Below are 15,468 nucleotides of genomic sequence, written 5' to 3'. Positions count from 1 at the left end.
ATATGGGATCACCCCTGCTGCTCAGAGGAACCTGCCTGAAACCCAGAGGACAAAAGAGCCCAGGGACAAAAGTCAGATGACCCTGGGCCACAGAGCTACATACACAAATACCACCACAAGAGAGCTGCTCTCCCAGGAGAGCCTACACACTTGCATGCACATTTAAGACCACCACTTCTCTTCAAATTCCGGGCCAAAGAGGGACTTGCCCAGAGCCATCAGGACACAGGAGCCAAGGATCAGTGGAGGACAGGATCCTTCTGGTTTCTGTCTGCACGCCTGGGCTGACAGTGCACTTACAGGTCTCCATAGAGTACTGATACACAGGCTTGCAAGACAGATAAGTGACAGAGCCACCAAGACCAGCTAACACCAGAGATAACCAGATAGCAAAAGACAAACGGAAAAACATTACCAAGAGAGACTGAGGTGACATGGCACCATCTGAACCCAGATCTCCCACAACAGTGAGCTCTGGCTACACCAACACACCAGAAAAGCAAGATTTGGATTTAAAATAATCACATCTCATGATGCTGATAGAGGACTTCAAGAAGGATATAAATAACTCCCTTAAACAAATACAGGAGAACATAGGTCAACAGGTAGAAGCCCTTAAAGAGGAAAAACAAACATCCTTTAAAGAAATACAAGAAAACACAAACAAACAAGTGAAGGAACTGAAAAAAACCACCAAGGACATAAAAATGGAAGTAGAAACAATAAAGAAAACACAAATGGAGACAACTGTAGATAGAAAATTGTGGAAAGAATTCAGGAGTCATAGATGCAAGCATCAACAACAGAAACAAGAGATAAAAAAGAGAATCTCGGGTGCTGAAGATACCATAGAAAACATTGACACAACAGTCAAAGAAAATGCAATATACAAAAAGCTTATAACCCAAAACATCCAGGAAATCCAGGAAACAATGAGAAGACCAAATCTAAGGATTATAGGCATAAAAGAGAGTGAAGATTTATAACTTAAAGGGCCAGTAATTATCTTCAACAAAATGATAGAACAAAACTTCCCTAACCTAAACAAAGAGATGCCCATGAATATACAAGAAGGCTACAGAACTCCAAACAGGCTGGACCAGAACAAAAATTCCTCCTGTCACATAATAATCAAAACACAAAATGCACTAAACACAGAAAGAATATTAAAAGCAGTAAGGGAAAAAGGTCAAGTAACATATAAAGGTAGACCTATCAGTGTCCTTTGTCTTACAGAAACTTTGTAATTTTATGAGATCCCATTTGTCAATTCTTGATCTTAGAGCATAAGCTATTGATGTTCTGTTCAGGAACTTTTCCCCTGTGCCCATGTCCTCAAGAGTTTTCCCCAGTTTCTTTTCTATTAGTTTCAGTGTGTCTGGTTTTACATGGAGGTCCTTGATCCACTTGAAGTTGAGCTTAGTACAAGGAGATAAGAATGGATCAATTTGCATTCTTTTGCATGCTGACCTCCAGTTCAACCAGCACTATTTGCTGAAAAGGCTATCTTTTTTTCATTGGATGTTTTCCACTCCTTTGTCGAAGATCAAGTGACCATAGGTATATGGATTCATTTCTGGGTCTTCAATTCTATTTCATTGGTCCACTTGCCTGTCACTGTGCCAATACCATGCAGTTTTTAACACTATTGCTCGGTAGTATTGCTTGAGGTCTAGGATACTGATTCCCCCAGAAGTTCTTTTACTGTTGAGAATAGTTTTAGCTATCCTGAGTTTTTTGTTATTCCAGATGAATTTGAGAATTGCTTTTTCTAACGCTGTGAAGAACTGGTAGACCTATCAGAATTAGACCAGACTTCTTACCAGAGACCATGAAAGCTAGAAGATCCTAGGCAGATCTCATACAGACTACTACACCCAGAAAAACTCATGACCATAGATGGAGAAACCAAGATATTCTATGATAAAATCAAATTTACACAATATCTTCCCACAAATCCAGCCCTACAAAGGATAACAGATAGAAAACACCAACACAAGGAGTGAAACTATACCCTAGAAAAAGCAAGAAGGTAATTTTCTTTCAACAAACCCAAAGAAAGATAACCACACAAATATAAAAATAACATCAAAAACACTCTTCCATTGTTGGTGGCATTGCAAGCTGGTACAACCACTCTGGAAATCAGTTTGGTGGTTCCTCAGAAAATAAGACATAGTACTACCTGAGGACCCAACTATAGAACTCCTGGGCATATACCGACAGGATTCTCCAGCTTATAATAAGGACACATGCTGAACTCTGTTCATAGCAGCCTTATTTATAATAATCAGAAGATAGAAAGAACCCAGATGTCCTTCAGCAGAGGAGCAGATACAAAAATTGTGGTATATATATACAATGGAGTACTATTCAGCTATTAAAAACAATGAATTCATGAAATTCTTAGGCAAAAGGGTGGAACTATAAAGTGTCATCCTAAGTGAGGTAACACAATGACAAGGAAACACACATGGTATGCACTCACTGATAAGTGGATATTAGCCCAAAAGCTTAGAATAAACAAGATACAATTCACAGACCACATGAAGTTCAAGAAGAAGGAAGACCAAAGTGTGAGTGCTTTGTTTTTTCTGAGAAAGGGAACAAAATACTCACAGGAGCAATTATGGAGACAAAGTGTGGGGGAAAGACTGGAAGAAAGGCCATCCAAAAACTGTCCTACTTGGAGATTCATCCTATAAACAGTCACCAAACCCTAAAACTATTGGGGATGCTAAAAAGTGCTTGCCTAAAGGAGCCTAATATGGTTGTGTTATGAGGGGCCCTGCTAGACCCTTACAAATACTGAGGCAGATGCTAGCAGCTAACCATTGGACTGAGCGTGGGATGCACAATGGAGGAGTTGGAAGGAGGACTGGAGGAGCTGAAGAGGTTTGCAGACTCATGGGAAGAACGATGATGTTGGCCAACCAGACCCTTCCACCCTGGGCTCCCAGAGACTAAGCCATCAACCAAGTAGTACACATGGCTCCAGCTGAATTTGTGGTGGAGGAATGCCTTATGGGACATTGGTGGGAGAAGAAGTCCTTGGTCCTATGAAGGCTGGATAGATGTCCCAGCTTGGGGAAATCAAAGGGGGGGGGGAGTAGGTGGGAGTGGGTTGAAAAGAGGGGCATCCTAATGGGAGGCAGGGAAAACCAGGAAAGGGAATAACATTGGAAATGTAAATGAAAACTATATTCAAAGAAAACAAAAAGAAAAAAATAATATCAAAACTAACAGGAAGCAACAATCACTATTTTTAATATCTCAACATCAGCGGACTCAATTCCCCAATAAAAAGACATAGAGTAACAGATTGAATATGTAAACAGGACCCAGCATTTTGCTGCATACAGGAAATGTACCTCAGTGTCAAAGACAAACACTACCTCAGAGTTAAAGGCTGAAAAACAATTTTCCAAGCACATATACCAGGAAACAAGCTGGAATGTCCATTCTAATATTGTATAAAATCAACTTTCAACTAAAAGTCATCAAAAAAGATGAGGAAGGACACTTTATATTCATCAAAGGAAAAATCTACCAAGAAGCACTCTTAATTCTGAACATCTATGCTCCAAATTCAAGGGTACCCACATTCATAAAAGAAACTTTACTAAGGCTCAAAGCACACACTGCACTTCACACAATAATTGGGGGAACTTTAACACCCCACTCTCATCAATGGACAGATCAGGGAAAAACAAACTAGATGGAGACACAGTGAAACTTAGGAAAGAAACAGACCAAATGGATTTAACAGGTATCTATAGAACATTTCATCCTAAATCAAAAGAATAATCCTTCTCAGCACCTCATGGCACCTTTTCTAAAACTGACCATAGATCAGTAATTAAAAAACAAAAAAACAAAAAAACTTCAACAGATTTAAGAAGATTGAAATAATTCCATGCCTCGTATTAGATGACTACTGAATAAGGTCGGCCTTCAATAGCAATAAAAATAACAGAAAGCCTGCATACACATGGAAGCTGAACAAGGCTCAATGCAAGGATGCCTTGGTCAAGGAAGAAATAAGAAATCAAGACTTTAAAATTTAACAAATATGAAAGCACAATACACCCAAACTTATGGAACACAAAGAAAGCAGTGCTTAGAGGAAAACTCATACCTCTGAATGCCCCCCCCCAAAAGAAACTGGAGACATACACCTTAGCAGGTAAACAGTACCCCTGAAAGCTCTAGAACAAAAAGAAGCTAATACACCCAAGAGGAGTAGACAGCAGGAAATAAACACAGGGCTGAAATCAACCAAGTAGAAACAAAAAGAACTATACAAAGAATCAACAAACCCGGGAGCTGGTTCTTTGAGAAAATCAACAAGATAGATAAACCCTTAGCCAGACTAACCAGACGGCACAGAGACAGTATCCAAATTAACAAAATCAGAAATGAAAAGGGAGCTATAACAGCAGAAACTGAGGAAATTAAAAAAATATCATTAGATCCTACTTTAAAAGCCTATGCTCAACACAACTGGAAAATCTGGATGAAATGGACAATTTCCTAGACAGATACCAAATACTAAAGCTAAATCAGAATCAGACAGACCACCTAAACAGTCTCATAACTGCTAAAGAAATAGAAGCAGTCATTGTAAGCTTCCCGACCAAAAAAAGCATAGGACCAGATGATTTTAATGCAGAATTCTGTCAGACCTTCAAAGAAGACTTAATACTAATACTCTTCAAACTATTCCATAAAATAGAAATAGAAGGAATGCTACCCAACCGTTCTATGAATCCACAATTACACTGATACCAAAATCACACAAAGATCCAACAAAGAGAGCTTCAGACCAATTTCCCTTATGAACATTGATGCAAAAATACTCAATAAAATTCTTCCTAACTGAATCCAAGAACACATCAAAATAATCATTCACCTCCATCAAGTAGACTTCATCCCAGGGATGTAGGGATGGTTCAATATATGGAAATCCATCAGCATAATCCACTACATAAATACACTCAAATAAAAAAAAAACCACACATGGTCATTTCATTAGATGCTGAAAAATCATTTGACAAAATTCAGCATCCCTTCATGGTAAAAAGTCTTGGAAAGATCACAAATTCAAGGCCCATACCTAAACACAGTAAAAGCAATCTGCAGCAAACTAGTAGCCAACATCAAACTAAATGAAGAAAAACTTGAAGCAATCCCCCTAAAATCAGGGACTGGACAAGGCTGCCCTATCTCCATATCAACTCAAAATAGTACGTGAACTTCTAGCCATAGAAATTAGACAAGAAAAGGAGGTCAGAGGGATACAAATTGGAAAGGAAGAATTCAAACTATCACTATTTGCAGATGATATGATAGTATACATAAGCAATGCCAAAAACTCCACTAGAGAACTCCTACAGTTGAGAAACAACTTCAGCAAAGTGGACTAATATAAAATTAATTCAAACAAAACAGTAGCCTTCCTATATTCAAAGGATAAACAGGATGAGAAAGAAATTAGGGAAACAATACCCTTCACAACTGTCACAAACAATATAATGTATCATAGTATGACTCTAACCAAACAAGTGAAAGATCTGTATGACAAGAAGAAAGAAATTGAAGTAGACCTCAGAAGATTCAAAGATCTCCCATGCTAGTGGATTTGCAGGCTAATAAAGTAAAAATGGCCATCTTGCCAAAAGCAATCTGCAGATTCAATGCAATCCCCATCAAAATTCCAACTTAATTCTTCATAGAGTTAGAAAAACCAATTCTCAAATTCATCTACAATAACAAAAAAAGCAGGATAGTTAAAACTATTCTCAACAATTAAAGAACTGGGGGAATCATTATCCCCAACCTCAAGCAGTACTACAGAGCAATAGTGATTAAAAACAGCATGATTTTGGTACAGTGATAGGCAGGTAGATCAATGGGAAAAAAAATGAAGACCCAGAAATGAAGCCACACACCTATGGTCACATGATCTTTGACAAATGAGCTAGAACCATCCAGTGCGGAAAAAATAGCCTTTTCAACAAATGGTGCTGGTTCAACTGATGGCTAACATGCAGAAGAATGCAAATGAATCCATTCTTATCTCCTTGTACAAAGCTCATGTCCAAGTGGATCAAGGACCGCAACATGAAACCAAATACACTGAAACTAACAGAAGAGAAAGTGGGGAAGAGCCTCAAGCACATGGGCACAGGGGAAAATTTCCTGAACAGAACACCAATAGCTTATGCTCTAAGATCAAGAATTGACAAATGGGACCTCATAAAATTACAAAGTTTCTGTAAGACAAAGGACACTGTCAATAGGACAATACGGCAACCAACACACTGGGAAAAGATCTTTACCAACCCTATATCCAACAGAGGGCTAATATACAATATATACAATGACCTCAAGAAGTTTGACTCCAGAGACCCAAATAACCCTATTGAAAAATGGGGTACAGAGCTAAATAAAGAATTCTCAACTGGGGAATAGCTTAGAAGCACCTAAAGAAATGTTCAACAATCTTAGTCATCAGGGAAATGTAAATCAAAACAACCCTGTGATTTGACCTCACACTAGTCAGAATGCCTAGGATCAAAAATTCAGGAGACAGTATGTGCTGGCAAGGATGTGGAGAAAGAGGAACACTCCTCTACGGCTGGTGGGTTTACAAGCTGGTACAACCACTCTGGTAATCAGTTTGCTGGTTTCTCAGAAAACTGGACATAATACTACAGGAGGACCTAGCTTACCACTCCTGGGCATATACCCAAGAGATTTTCCAACATACAATAAGGACACAAGCTTCATTATGTTCATAGCAGCCTTATTTTTAGTAGGCGGAAGCTGTAAAGAACCAGATGTCCCTCAACAGAGTAATGGATACAGACTGTGGGACATTTACACAACGGAATACTACTCAGCTATTAAAAACAATAAATTCATGAAATTCCTTGGCAAAGGGATGGAACTAGAAAATATTCTGAGAAAGGTAAGCCAATCACAAAAGAACACACATGGTATGCACTCACTGATAAGCGAATATTAGCCCAGAAGCTAATACCACTTGGGAATACCCAGGATACAATTCACAGACCAATAGAAACTCAAGAAGAAGGAAGAGCAAAGTATGGATACTTTGGTCCTTCTTAGAAGGGGGAACAGCTATGAGAGGAGATATATGCACAAAGTGTGGAGTAGAGACTGAAGAAAAGGCCACCCAGAAACTGTCCCACCTGGGGATCCACCCCATATACTGTCACCAAACCCAGACACTAATGTGGATGCCAACAAGGGCTTGCTGACAGGAGCCTGATATATCTGTCTCCTGAGGGACTCTGCTAGTACCCAACAAATACAGAGGTGAGTTCTCCCAGCCAACCATTGGACTAAGCACAAGGTCCCCAATGGAGGAGCTAGAGAAAGGACCCAAGGAGCTGAAGGAGCTGTCAGCCCCATCAGAGGCACAACATTATGATCCAACCAGAGCTTCTAGGGACTAAACTAACAACCAAAGAGTACACATGGAGAGACCCATGGCTCCAGCTGCAAATGTAGCAGAAGATGGCCTTGTCGGATATCAGAGAGGAGAGGCCAGTGGTCCTGAGAAAGCTTGATGCCCCAGTATAGTGGAATACCAGGACAGGGAAGTGGGAGTGGATGGATTGGTGATCAGGGGCAAACGGGGGATGGGATAAGGTGTTTTTGGAGGGGAAAACAGAAAGGGCATATAATTTGAAATGTAAATAATATCTAATAAAAAATATCTAATAAAAAAATTAAAATCTGTCAATATTTTAAAGAAAGAGAAGAACAGAGGAATAGAGAATTTAAAGGTTGATGTAACCTTAAATGCTTCTTCTTTGTTGCTGAATATTCTGGAGTCTTTGGAAACTTGGCCGTGTATTTCTTGGGTGTGCTCAATGTGGGCTCAGGTGAATTTGCTTCTGAGTCAGTCTGTTTAACCAAAACCCGTTTTACGTCAGATTTAAAATCCACTTGGTGCTTGTGAGGGGATTCTGCATCAATGAGCAGAGCATGCTCTGGGACATCTTCTCTTTCACTATCTGATGAATACTCCAAAATTTCTGTAGAAATTGGCTGGAAAAATTAAGAGAGATAGAATTAAGTATTCTTCATTTAAGCCCACATTCAAATATGTTTATCATTGTTGACAAAAAACTCTTCAATACTCAAAAAAGAAGAGAAGAATAGATAAACCTAATTCTAAGATACGCATTATTTTATAGACTCCATTAAAATCAACAAGTCTGCTTTTATCTTCATTCAGCAAGCTAGAAGTATGTGCCACATGCATAGGTGTCACCACGTTAAATCAGTACCATCACCTGAAAACCTAGGAATTGGCACTCTCTGATAATCCATGGGAAAAGATGACTTCTTGACTTTGAAGTTTTAATGAGGATCCCCCGAACCACTGACTCTTGATTATGCTAGGCAAATACAGCAGCTGACAACTCCACCCTACCCCTTCTCCATTCCATTCCAGGGAAACAATATCACCTACAACCCTGGAATCCTGCTGCTGCCCAGGACAAACAGAAACCTGCCATCATCATAAAATACCAGCTCTACTTGCATCCCTGGAGGCCTGTCCCAACCCAGGTCAACAAGCAGCCTAAAGTCGTCAGGATCTACCAGCTCTGTCTGCATCCCTGGAAGCCTGATACCAGGGACAATCAGCTCTACCTGTCATTCTAGAGGCCTGCTTACATCAAGGGCAACCAGCTCTACATGCAGCCCCAGAGGCCTACTCCCATCAAAGATGAACAGGCCTTCCTGCCAACACTAGGCACAATCATATGGCTAAAGGCCAATGGAAGCACAATCAACAAAAGCCAAGGCAATATGGCAGTACCAAAACCCATCTATCCTACTATAGCAAGCCATGAGTATACAATATGCCTGAATTGCAATAAAATGACCTTAAATCTAATCTTATGAAGATGATAGGGGACTTTAAAGAGGAAATGAATAAAGACCTTAAAGAAATACAGGAAAATACAATCAAACAGGTGAAAGAAGTTAGTTAAACTGTTCAAGACTTGAAAATGGAAACAGAAGCAATAAAGACAAACTGAGGCAATTCTAGAGATGGAAAACCTAGAAGAGGGAACAGCAACTATAGACACAAACATTACCAACAGAATACAAGAGATGGAAGAGAGAATCTCAGATGTAGAAGATGCCATAGAAGAAATCGATACATCAGTTGAAGAAAATGCTAAAGCTAAAGGTTGCCAATATAAAATACCCAGGAAATTTAGGACACTATGAAAAGACCAAACTTAAGAATAATAGAACAAAGAGAGGATTCCCAATTCAAATGCCCAGAAAATATTTTTAATAATATCACAGAAGAAACTACCTAACCTAAAGTAAGAGATGCCTATAAATGTATAAGAAGTTTACAAAATATCAAATAGATGGACCAAAAAAAGAAAACTGTCCTGCCACACAATAATCAAAACACTAAATGTGCAGAACAAAGAAATAATATTAAAAGCTGCAAGGGACAAATGCTAAGTAACATATAAAGGCAGACCTATCATAATTACATGTGACTTTTCAACCGAAACTTTAATAGCCAGAAGGGCCTGGAAAGATGTCTTAACAGTCTCTAAGAAATAACAGATGCCAGGTCCTGGAAGTCTATACCCAGCACAACTTTGAAAGACAGAAAAACCAAGATATTCTAAGACAAAAAAAGCAATATCTTTCCATTAATCCAGTCATACAGAGGATACTAGAAGGAAAACTCCAACACAAAAAATAGATAATTCTACAACAACAAATCCAACACACACACACACACACACACACACACACACTACAACCATCAACATCATAATAACAGGAACTAACAATCATTGTTCATTAATATCTCTCAACATGGTCTCAATTCCCCCAATAAAAAGGCACAGGCGAACAGAGTGGATGAGTAAATAGGATCCATCATTCTGCTGCACACGAAACACACACCTCAGCAACAAAGATAGACATTATCTCAGAGTAAAGGGCTAGAAAAGGGTTTCCAAGCAATGGGACACAAGAAACAAGCTGGAATAGCCATTCTAACATTTAATAAAATGAAGGTTTAATGAAGAGATAACATTCACTTTTTGTCACAAACCAAATATATTGTCTCTTTAAGTATAAAGCATTTTAATTCAGCAAAGGAATGACTAAGAGTAAGAAAACTTGCCTTTTCTGGCACAATTCCAATATATATTTTAGAAACCAGTTAGAAATCTTTAACATAGATAGGAACAACTTAAAAATGTAACTGACTAATATTTTTAAAAATATTTTCCCTGTCTTACTCAAATTCCTGAATTTATAAAAAAAAATTACTATTTAAAAAGAAGATCAAGAAGATACAAATTGGAAAGGAAGAAGTCAAGGGATCACTGTGCAACAATGATATGGTAGTATACCTAAGTAATCTCCAAAATTCTACCTGAGAACTCCTACAGCTGTTAAGTAACATCAGCAAAGTGGTGCAATATTACCTCATACAAATCAAGAACATTCCATTATACAAATGATAAATAAGACAGGAAAGAAATTAGGGGGAAATTCTTTACAATAGCTGCAAATAATATAAAATATCTTTATGTAATCCAAGCAAGTAAAAGACCTGTATGACAAGAACTTCATTTCCCTGAAGAATGAAATCAAAGACCTCAGAAGATAAAAAGGTCTCCAAAGCTCATTAGTCAGTGGGATTAACATAATGAAAATGACCATCTTACTAAACGCAATCCACAGATTTAGTGCAATCCCCATCAAAATTCTAACACAAATTTTATAGACATTAAAAAAACAATTCTCCACCTCATATGGAAAAACAAAAAAAATCCAGGATAGCCAAACAATCCTGAACAATAAAAGAACTTAGGGAGGAATCACCATTCCTGACCTCAAGCTGTACTGAAGAGCAATAGTGATAAAACTGCAGGGTATTGGTACAGAGACAGACAGATTGATTAATGGAATAAAATCAAAGACTCTGAAATAAATACACACATCTGGGGACACTTGATGTTTGACAAAGCCACCAAAAACATACAGTAGAAGAAAGAAAGTGTTTTCAACAAATGGTGCTGGTCTAAGTGGATGTCTGAATGTGGAAGAGTGTGAATGGACCCACCTGCACAGAACTCCAGTTCAAGTGGATCGCAGACCGCAACATAAAATAGAAACACTAAATCAGATACAAAAGAAAGTGTGAAATAGCCGTGAACTCACTGATACAGAAGACAATTTATTAAACAGAATACAAATGACTCAAGATCTAAGATCAACAACAATAAATGGGACTTCATGAAGCTGAAAAGTTTCTATAAGGCAAAGGACACTCACTGTCAACAGGACAAAGGGGCAGTCTACAAATTGGGAAAAGATCTTTACTAACCCTACATCTGACAGAGGACTAATATATACAAAATATATAAAAAAAACTCAAGAAGTTAAACTTCAACAAACCAAATAATTCAATTAGAAAATGGGGACAAGAGACCCATGGCACGGGTTCCTCCAGTCTGTCTGGGCCAATGCCCTGAACAGACCTTGGGTGGAAACTCTACAGCCAGTCCCACAACACCCAGAGGAAGCTCCTCTCTGGACGTTCTAACCTGCCTAGGATCATAGAATCAGAGGATCATAGGATCAAAGGTTATGAGGACACAACACCTGTCCCAACACCTGGAGTACCTGGGACCAGCAGGACCAACGCACACAGGAACTCTTCCAGACCTGTGGCACTGGTTCCTTCGGGTCTGTCTTGGTCAGTGCCCCAAGCAGCCCGTGGGCTCAAACTCCACAGCCTGCCCCGCAACATCCATAGGAAGCACTAATCCCAGAGTCCTAACCTGCCCAGGGTCATCAGAGATGAGGAGGACACAACATCTGTCCCAATACCGGGAGTAACTGGGACCAGTGGGACCCAGGCAAACAGGGACTCCACCAGAGCAGTGGCATAGGTTCCTTCCAGTCCATTTAGACCTGCGCCCTGAGCTGACCTTGGGCGTAAACTTCATAGACAGTCCCACAACACTCAAAGGAAGCTCTAGTCCCAGGCATTCTAACATGTCCAGGAACGCAGGATCACAAGAGCTCTGATATACCCAAGATCCAAGGATCCCAGGATCCCAGAGACAGCTTGACTCTGAGGACTTCTGACACAACCAAGATCACAGGAAGGCCAGGCTCCAGTCGATAATCAAGGGCATATAACCAGATGGCAAGAGGAAAGCGTAATAATATAAGCAATAGAAGCCAAGGTTACTTGGTATTATCAGAACCCAATATTCTCACCATAGCAAGTCCTGGATACACCATCACACCAGAAAAGCAAGAATCAGATGTAAAATCACACTGAATGATATAGAGGACTTTAAGAAGGACATAAACAACTTCCCTAAAGAAATACAGGAGAAGAAACACAAAAATCTCTTAAAGAATTACAAAACAACACAATCAAAGAGGCGAAGGAAATGAACAAAACCATCTAGGATCTAAACATGGAACTAGAAACAATAAAAACTCACAAAGGTAGACAACCCTGGAGTTACAAATCCTAGGAAAGAGATCAGGAGTCATAGATGTAAGCATCAACAACAATACAAGAAATATGAGAGACAAGAATCTTAGGTGCTGAAGATACCATAGAAAACATTGACACAACAGTCAAAGAAAAAGCAAAAAGCAAAAAGCTCCTGACCCAAAACATCCAGGAAATCCAGCACACAATGAGAAGACCAAACCCAAGGATAATAGGTATAGAAGAGAGTAGAGATTCCTAACTTAAAGCGCCAGTAAATGTCTTCAACAAAGTTATAGAAGAAAACTTCCCTAATCTAAAGAAAGAGATGCCCATGAACATATAAGAACCTACAGAACTCCAAGTAGATTGGACCAGAAAAGACATTCTTCCCATCACATAATAATCAAAACACCAAACGCACTAAACAAAGGAAGAATATTAAAAGCAGTAAGGGAAAAGGGTCAAGTAACATATAAAGGCAGACCTATCAGAATTACATGAAAGCCAGCAGATCCTGGGCAGATGTCATACAGACCCTAAGAGTACACAGATGCCAGCCCAGGCTAATATACCGAGCAAAACTCAATCACCATAGATGGAGATATTCCATGATATAAAACAAATTTACACAATATCTTTCCACAAATCCTGCCCTACAAAGGATAACTGATGGAAAGCACCAATACAAGGAGGGAAACTAAAGAAAAAAGTAATCTTACAACAAACCTACACAAGCATAATTCCACCTGTAACAAAAAAATAACAGAAAGTAACAATCACTTTTCCTTAATAGCTCTTAATATGAAAATTAATATTATCAACATATCCTAATTGATTGAAATTGAAAAATGTAAAGAATTAGAAATTTATTAGCTGTCATCCACTGATCTCTTTAACTTGGTAATTGGAGAAATAAGTCCAGTGTTGTACAATGCATACACAGTTTCTGCTTGTGTGTATGTGACAGTGTCTTGTGGTATTGCACACTGTGGTCTTGCAATCATGCTTCTCCTGTCTCAGTTTCTCTATTAGTAGAATTGTTTGTTTTCTGCTTTCACACTATACTATGGTTTTCAGAACCGCTTACATATTTCAAAATTATTTATACAGTCAAAAGAAATGTAAACAATAGATTTGGGAGGTGGTTTTTAAGAGAACAGCAAAGAGTGAGACTGAAGGGTTTGCTTGATATTTATAATTATTGTATCAATTTTGGAGAAATTCATTCTTTGGTGCAGCAGAACTGTCAACTCTTAGCTTAGCTACAATGAAGGTAAAATCCTTTTGTGATATGAGGGACACTGAAATACAGCCTTATTACAATGTACTCCAACATCCAAAAATTGTTCTTATTTTGGGTTTGTACCACAGTTAAGAGCTGATATCTGAAGTTCTACTAGAAACAAAACAAACCAAACAAACAAACAGACTTTATATTCAATTAGTAACATGTCCATCACACACACACACACACACACACACACAAATATATTGAAGGCACGGTTATTCAGATACAGATTTTCTGCAATGGTCAAACCTATTTGACTTGAGTGATTGTCATCATTCTCAGCCCACAGGAAATAGGTTATATTCATTTAAGATACGGTGTGCATTGAAAGGAAGATTTCAATTATCACTATTTGCAGATATAATAGTATACTTAACTGACCCCAAAAATTCCACCAGAGAACTCCTAAACCTGAATAACAGCTTCAGGAAATTGGCTGGATATAAAGTTAACTCAAACAAATCAGTAACCTTCCTATACTCAAAGGATAAAGAGGCTGAGAAAGAAACTAGGGAAAGACTCCCTTCACAATAATCACAAATAATATAAAATACCTTGGTGTGACTCTAACCCAGCAAGTAAAAGATCTGTGTGACACGAACTTCAAGTCTCTGAAGAAAGAAATTGAAGAAGATCTCAGAAGATGGAAAGATCTCCCATGCTCATGGATTGGCAGGGTTAATAGAGTAAAAATGGTCATCTTGTCTAAAGAAGTCTACAGATTCAATGCAATCCCCATCAAATTTCCAACTCAATTCTTCATAGAGTTAGAAAGAGCAATTTCCAAATTTATCTGGAATAATAAAAAATGGAGGATAGAAAAAACTATTCTCAACAATAAAAGAACTTCAGGTAGAATCACCATCCTTGACCTCAAGCTCTACTACAGAGCAATAGAGATAAAAACTGTATGGTATTGGTACAAAAACAGGCAGTAAGATCAATGGAATAGAATTGAAGACCCAGAAATGAACCCACACACCTTTGGTCACTTGATCTGTGACAAAGGAGCTAAAACCATCCAGTGGGAAAAAGACAGCACTTTCAACAAATGGCGCTGGTTCAACTGACAATCAACATGTAGAAGGATGCAAACTGATCCATTCTTATCTCCCTGTACAAAGCTCAAGTCCAAGTGGATCAAGGACCTCCACATAAAACTGTATATATGAATCTAATAGAAGAGAAAGTGTGGAAGAACCTGGAGAACATGGGCACAGGGGAAAATTTCCTGAATAGAACACCAATAGCTTATGCTCTAAGATCAAGAATTGACAAATGGGACCTCATAAAACTGCAAAACTTCTGTAAGGCAAAGGACCCTGTCAATAGGACAAAACAGCAACCAACAAATTGGGAAAAGATCTTTACCAATCCTACATCCGATAGAGGGCTAATATCCAGTATATACAAAGAACTCAAGAAGTTCCACTTCAGAGAACCAAATAACCCTATTAAAAAATGGGGTAGAGATATTAATAAAGAATTTTCAACTGAGGAATAATACCACATGGCTAAGAAACACCTAAAGAAATGTTTAACATCCTTATCATCAGGGAAATGCAAATCAATACAACCCTTAGATTCTACTTCATACCAGTCAGAATGGCCAGGATCAAAAACTCAGGGG

The 15,468-nt window shown here is 38.6% G+C and overlaps 1 protein-coding gene across 4 annotated transcripts in view; it reads right to left on the bottom strand.

The window, feature by feature from the left end:
- The window catches only part of Spidr (scaffold protein involved in DNA repair), a 220,384-nt gene that overhangs the window by 146,235 nt on the left and 58,681 nt on the right, over positions 1-15,468 (bottom strand). For all 4 annotated transcript variants that reach the window (XM_052157865.1, XM_052157866.1, XM_052157867.1 and 1 more), the window contains one exon: positions 7,829-8,082. In XM_052157865.1, coding sequence (XP_052013825.1) covers positions 7,829-8,082 — 254 coding nt within the window. The remainder of the gene's footprint in view (positions 1-7,828; positions 8,083-15,468) is intronic.

Source organism: Apodemus sylvaticus, chromosome 15, assembly GCF_947179515.1.
Source record: "Apodemus sylvaticus chromosome 15, mApoSyl1.1, whole genome shotgun sequence".
Taxonomy (NCBI): Eukaryota; Metazoa; Chordata; class Mammalia; order Rodentia; family Muridae; genus Apodemus; species Apodemus sylvaticus.
Note: the sequence above shows the minus strand (reverse complement) of the source record. Positions and strands in the feature narration are given on the sequence as shown.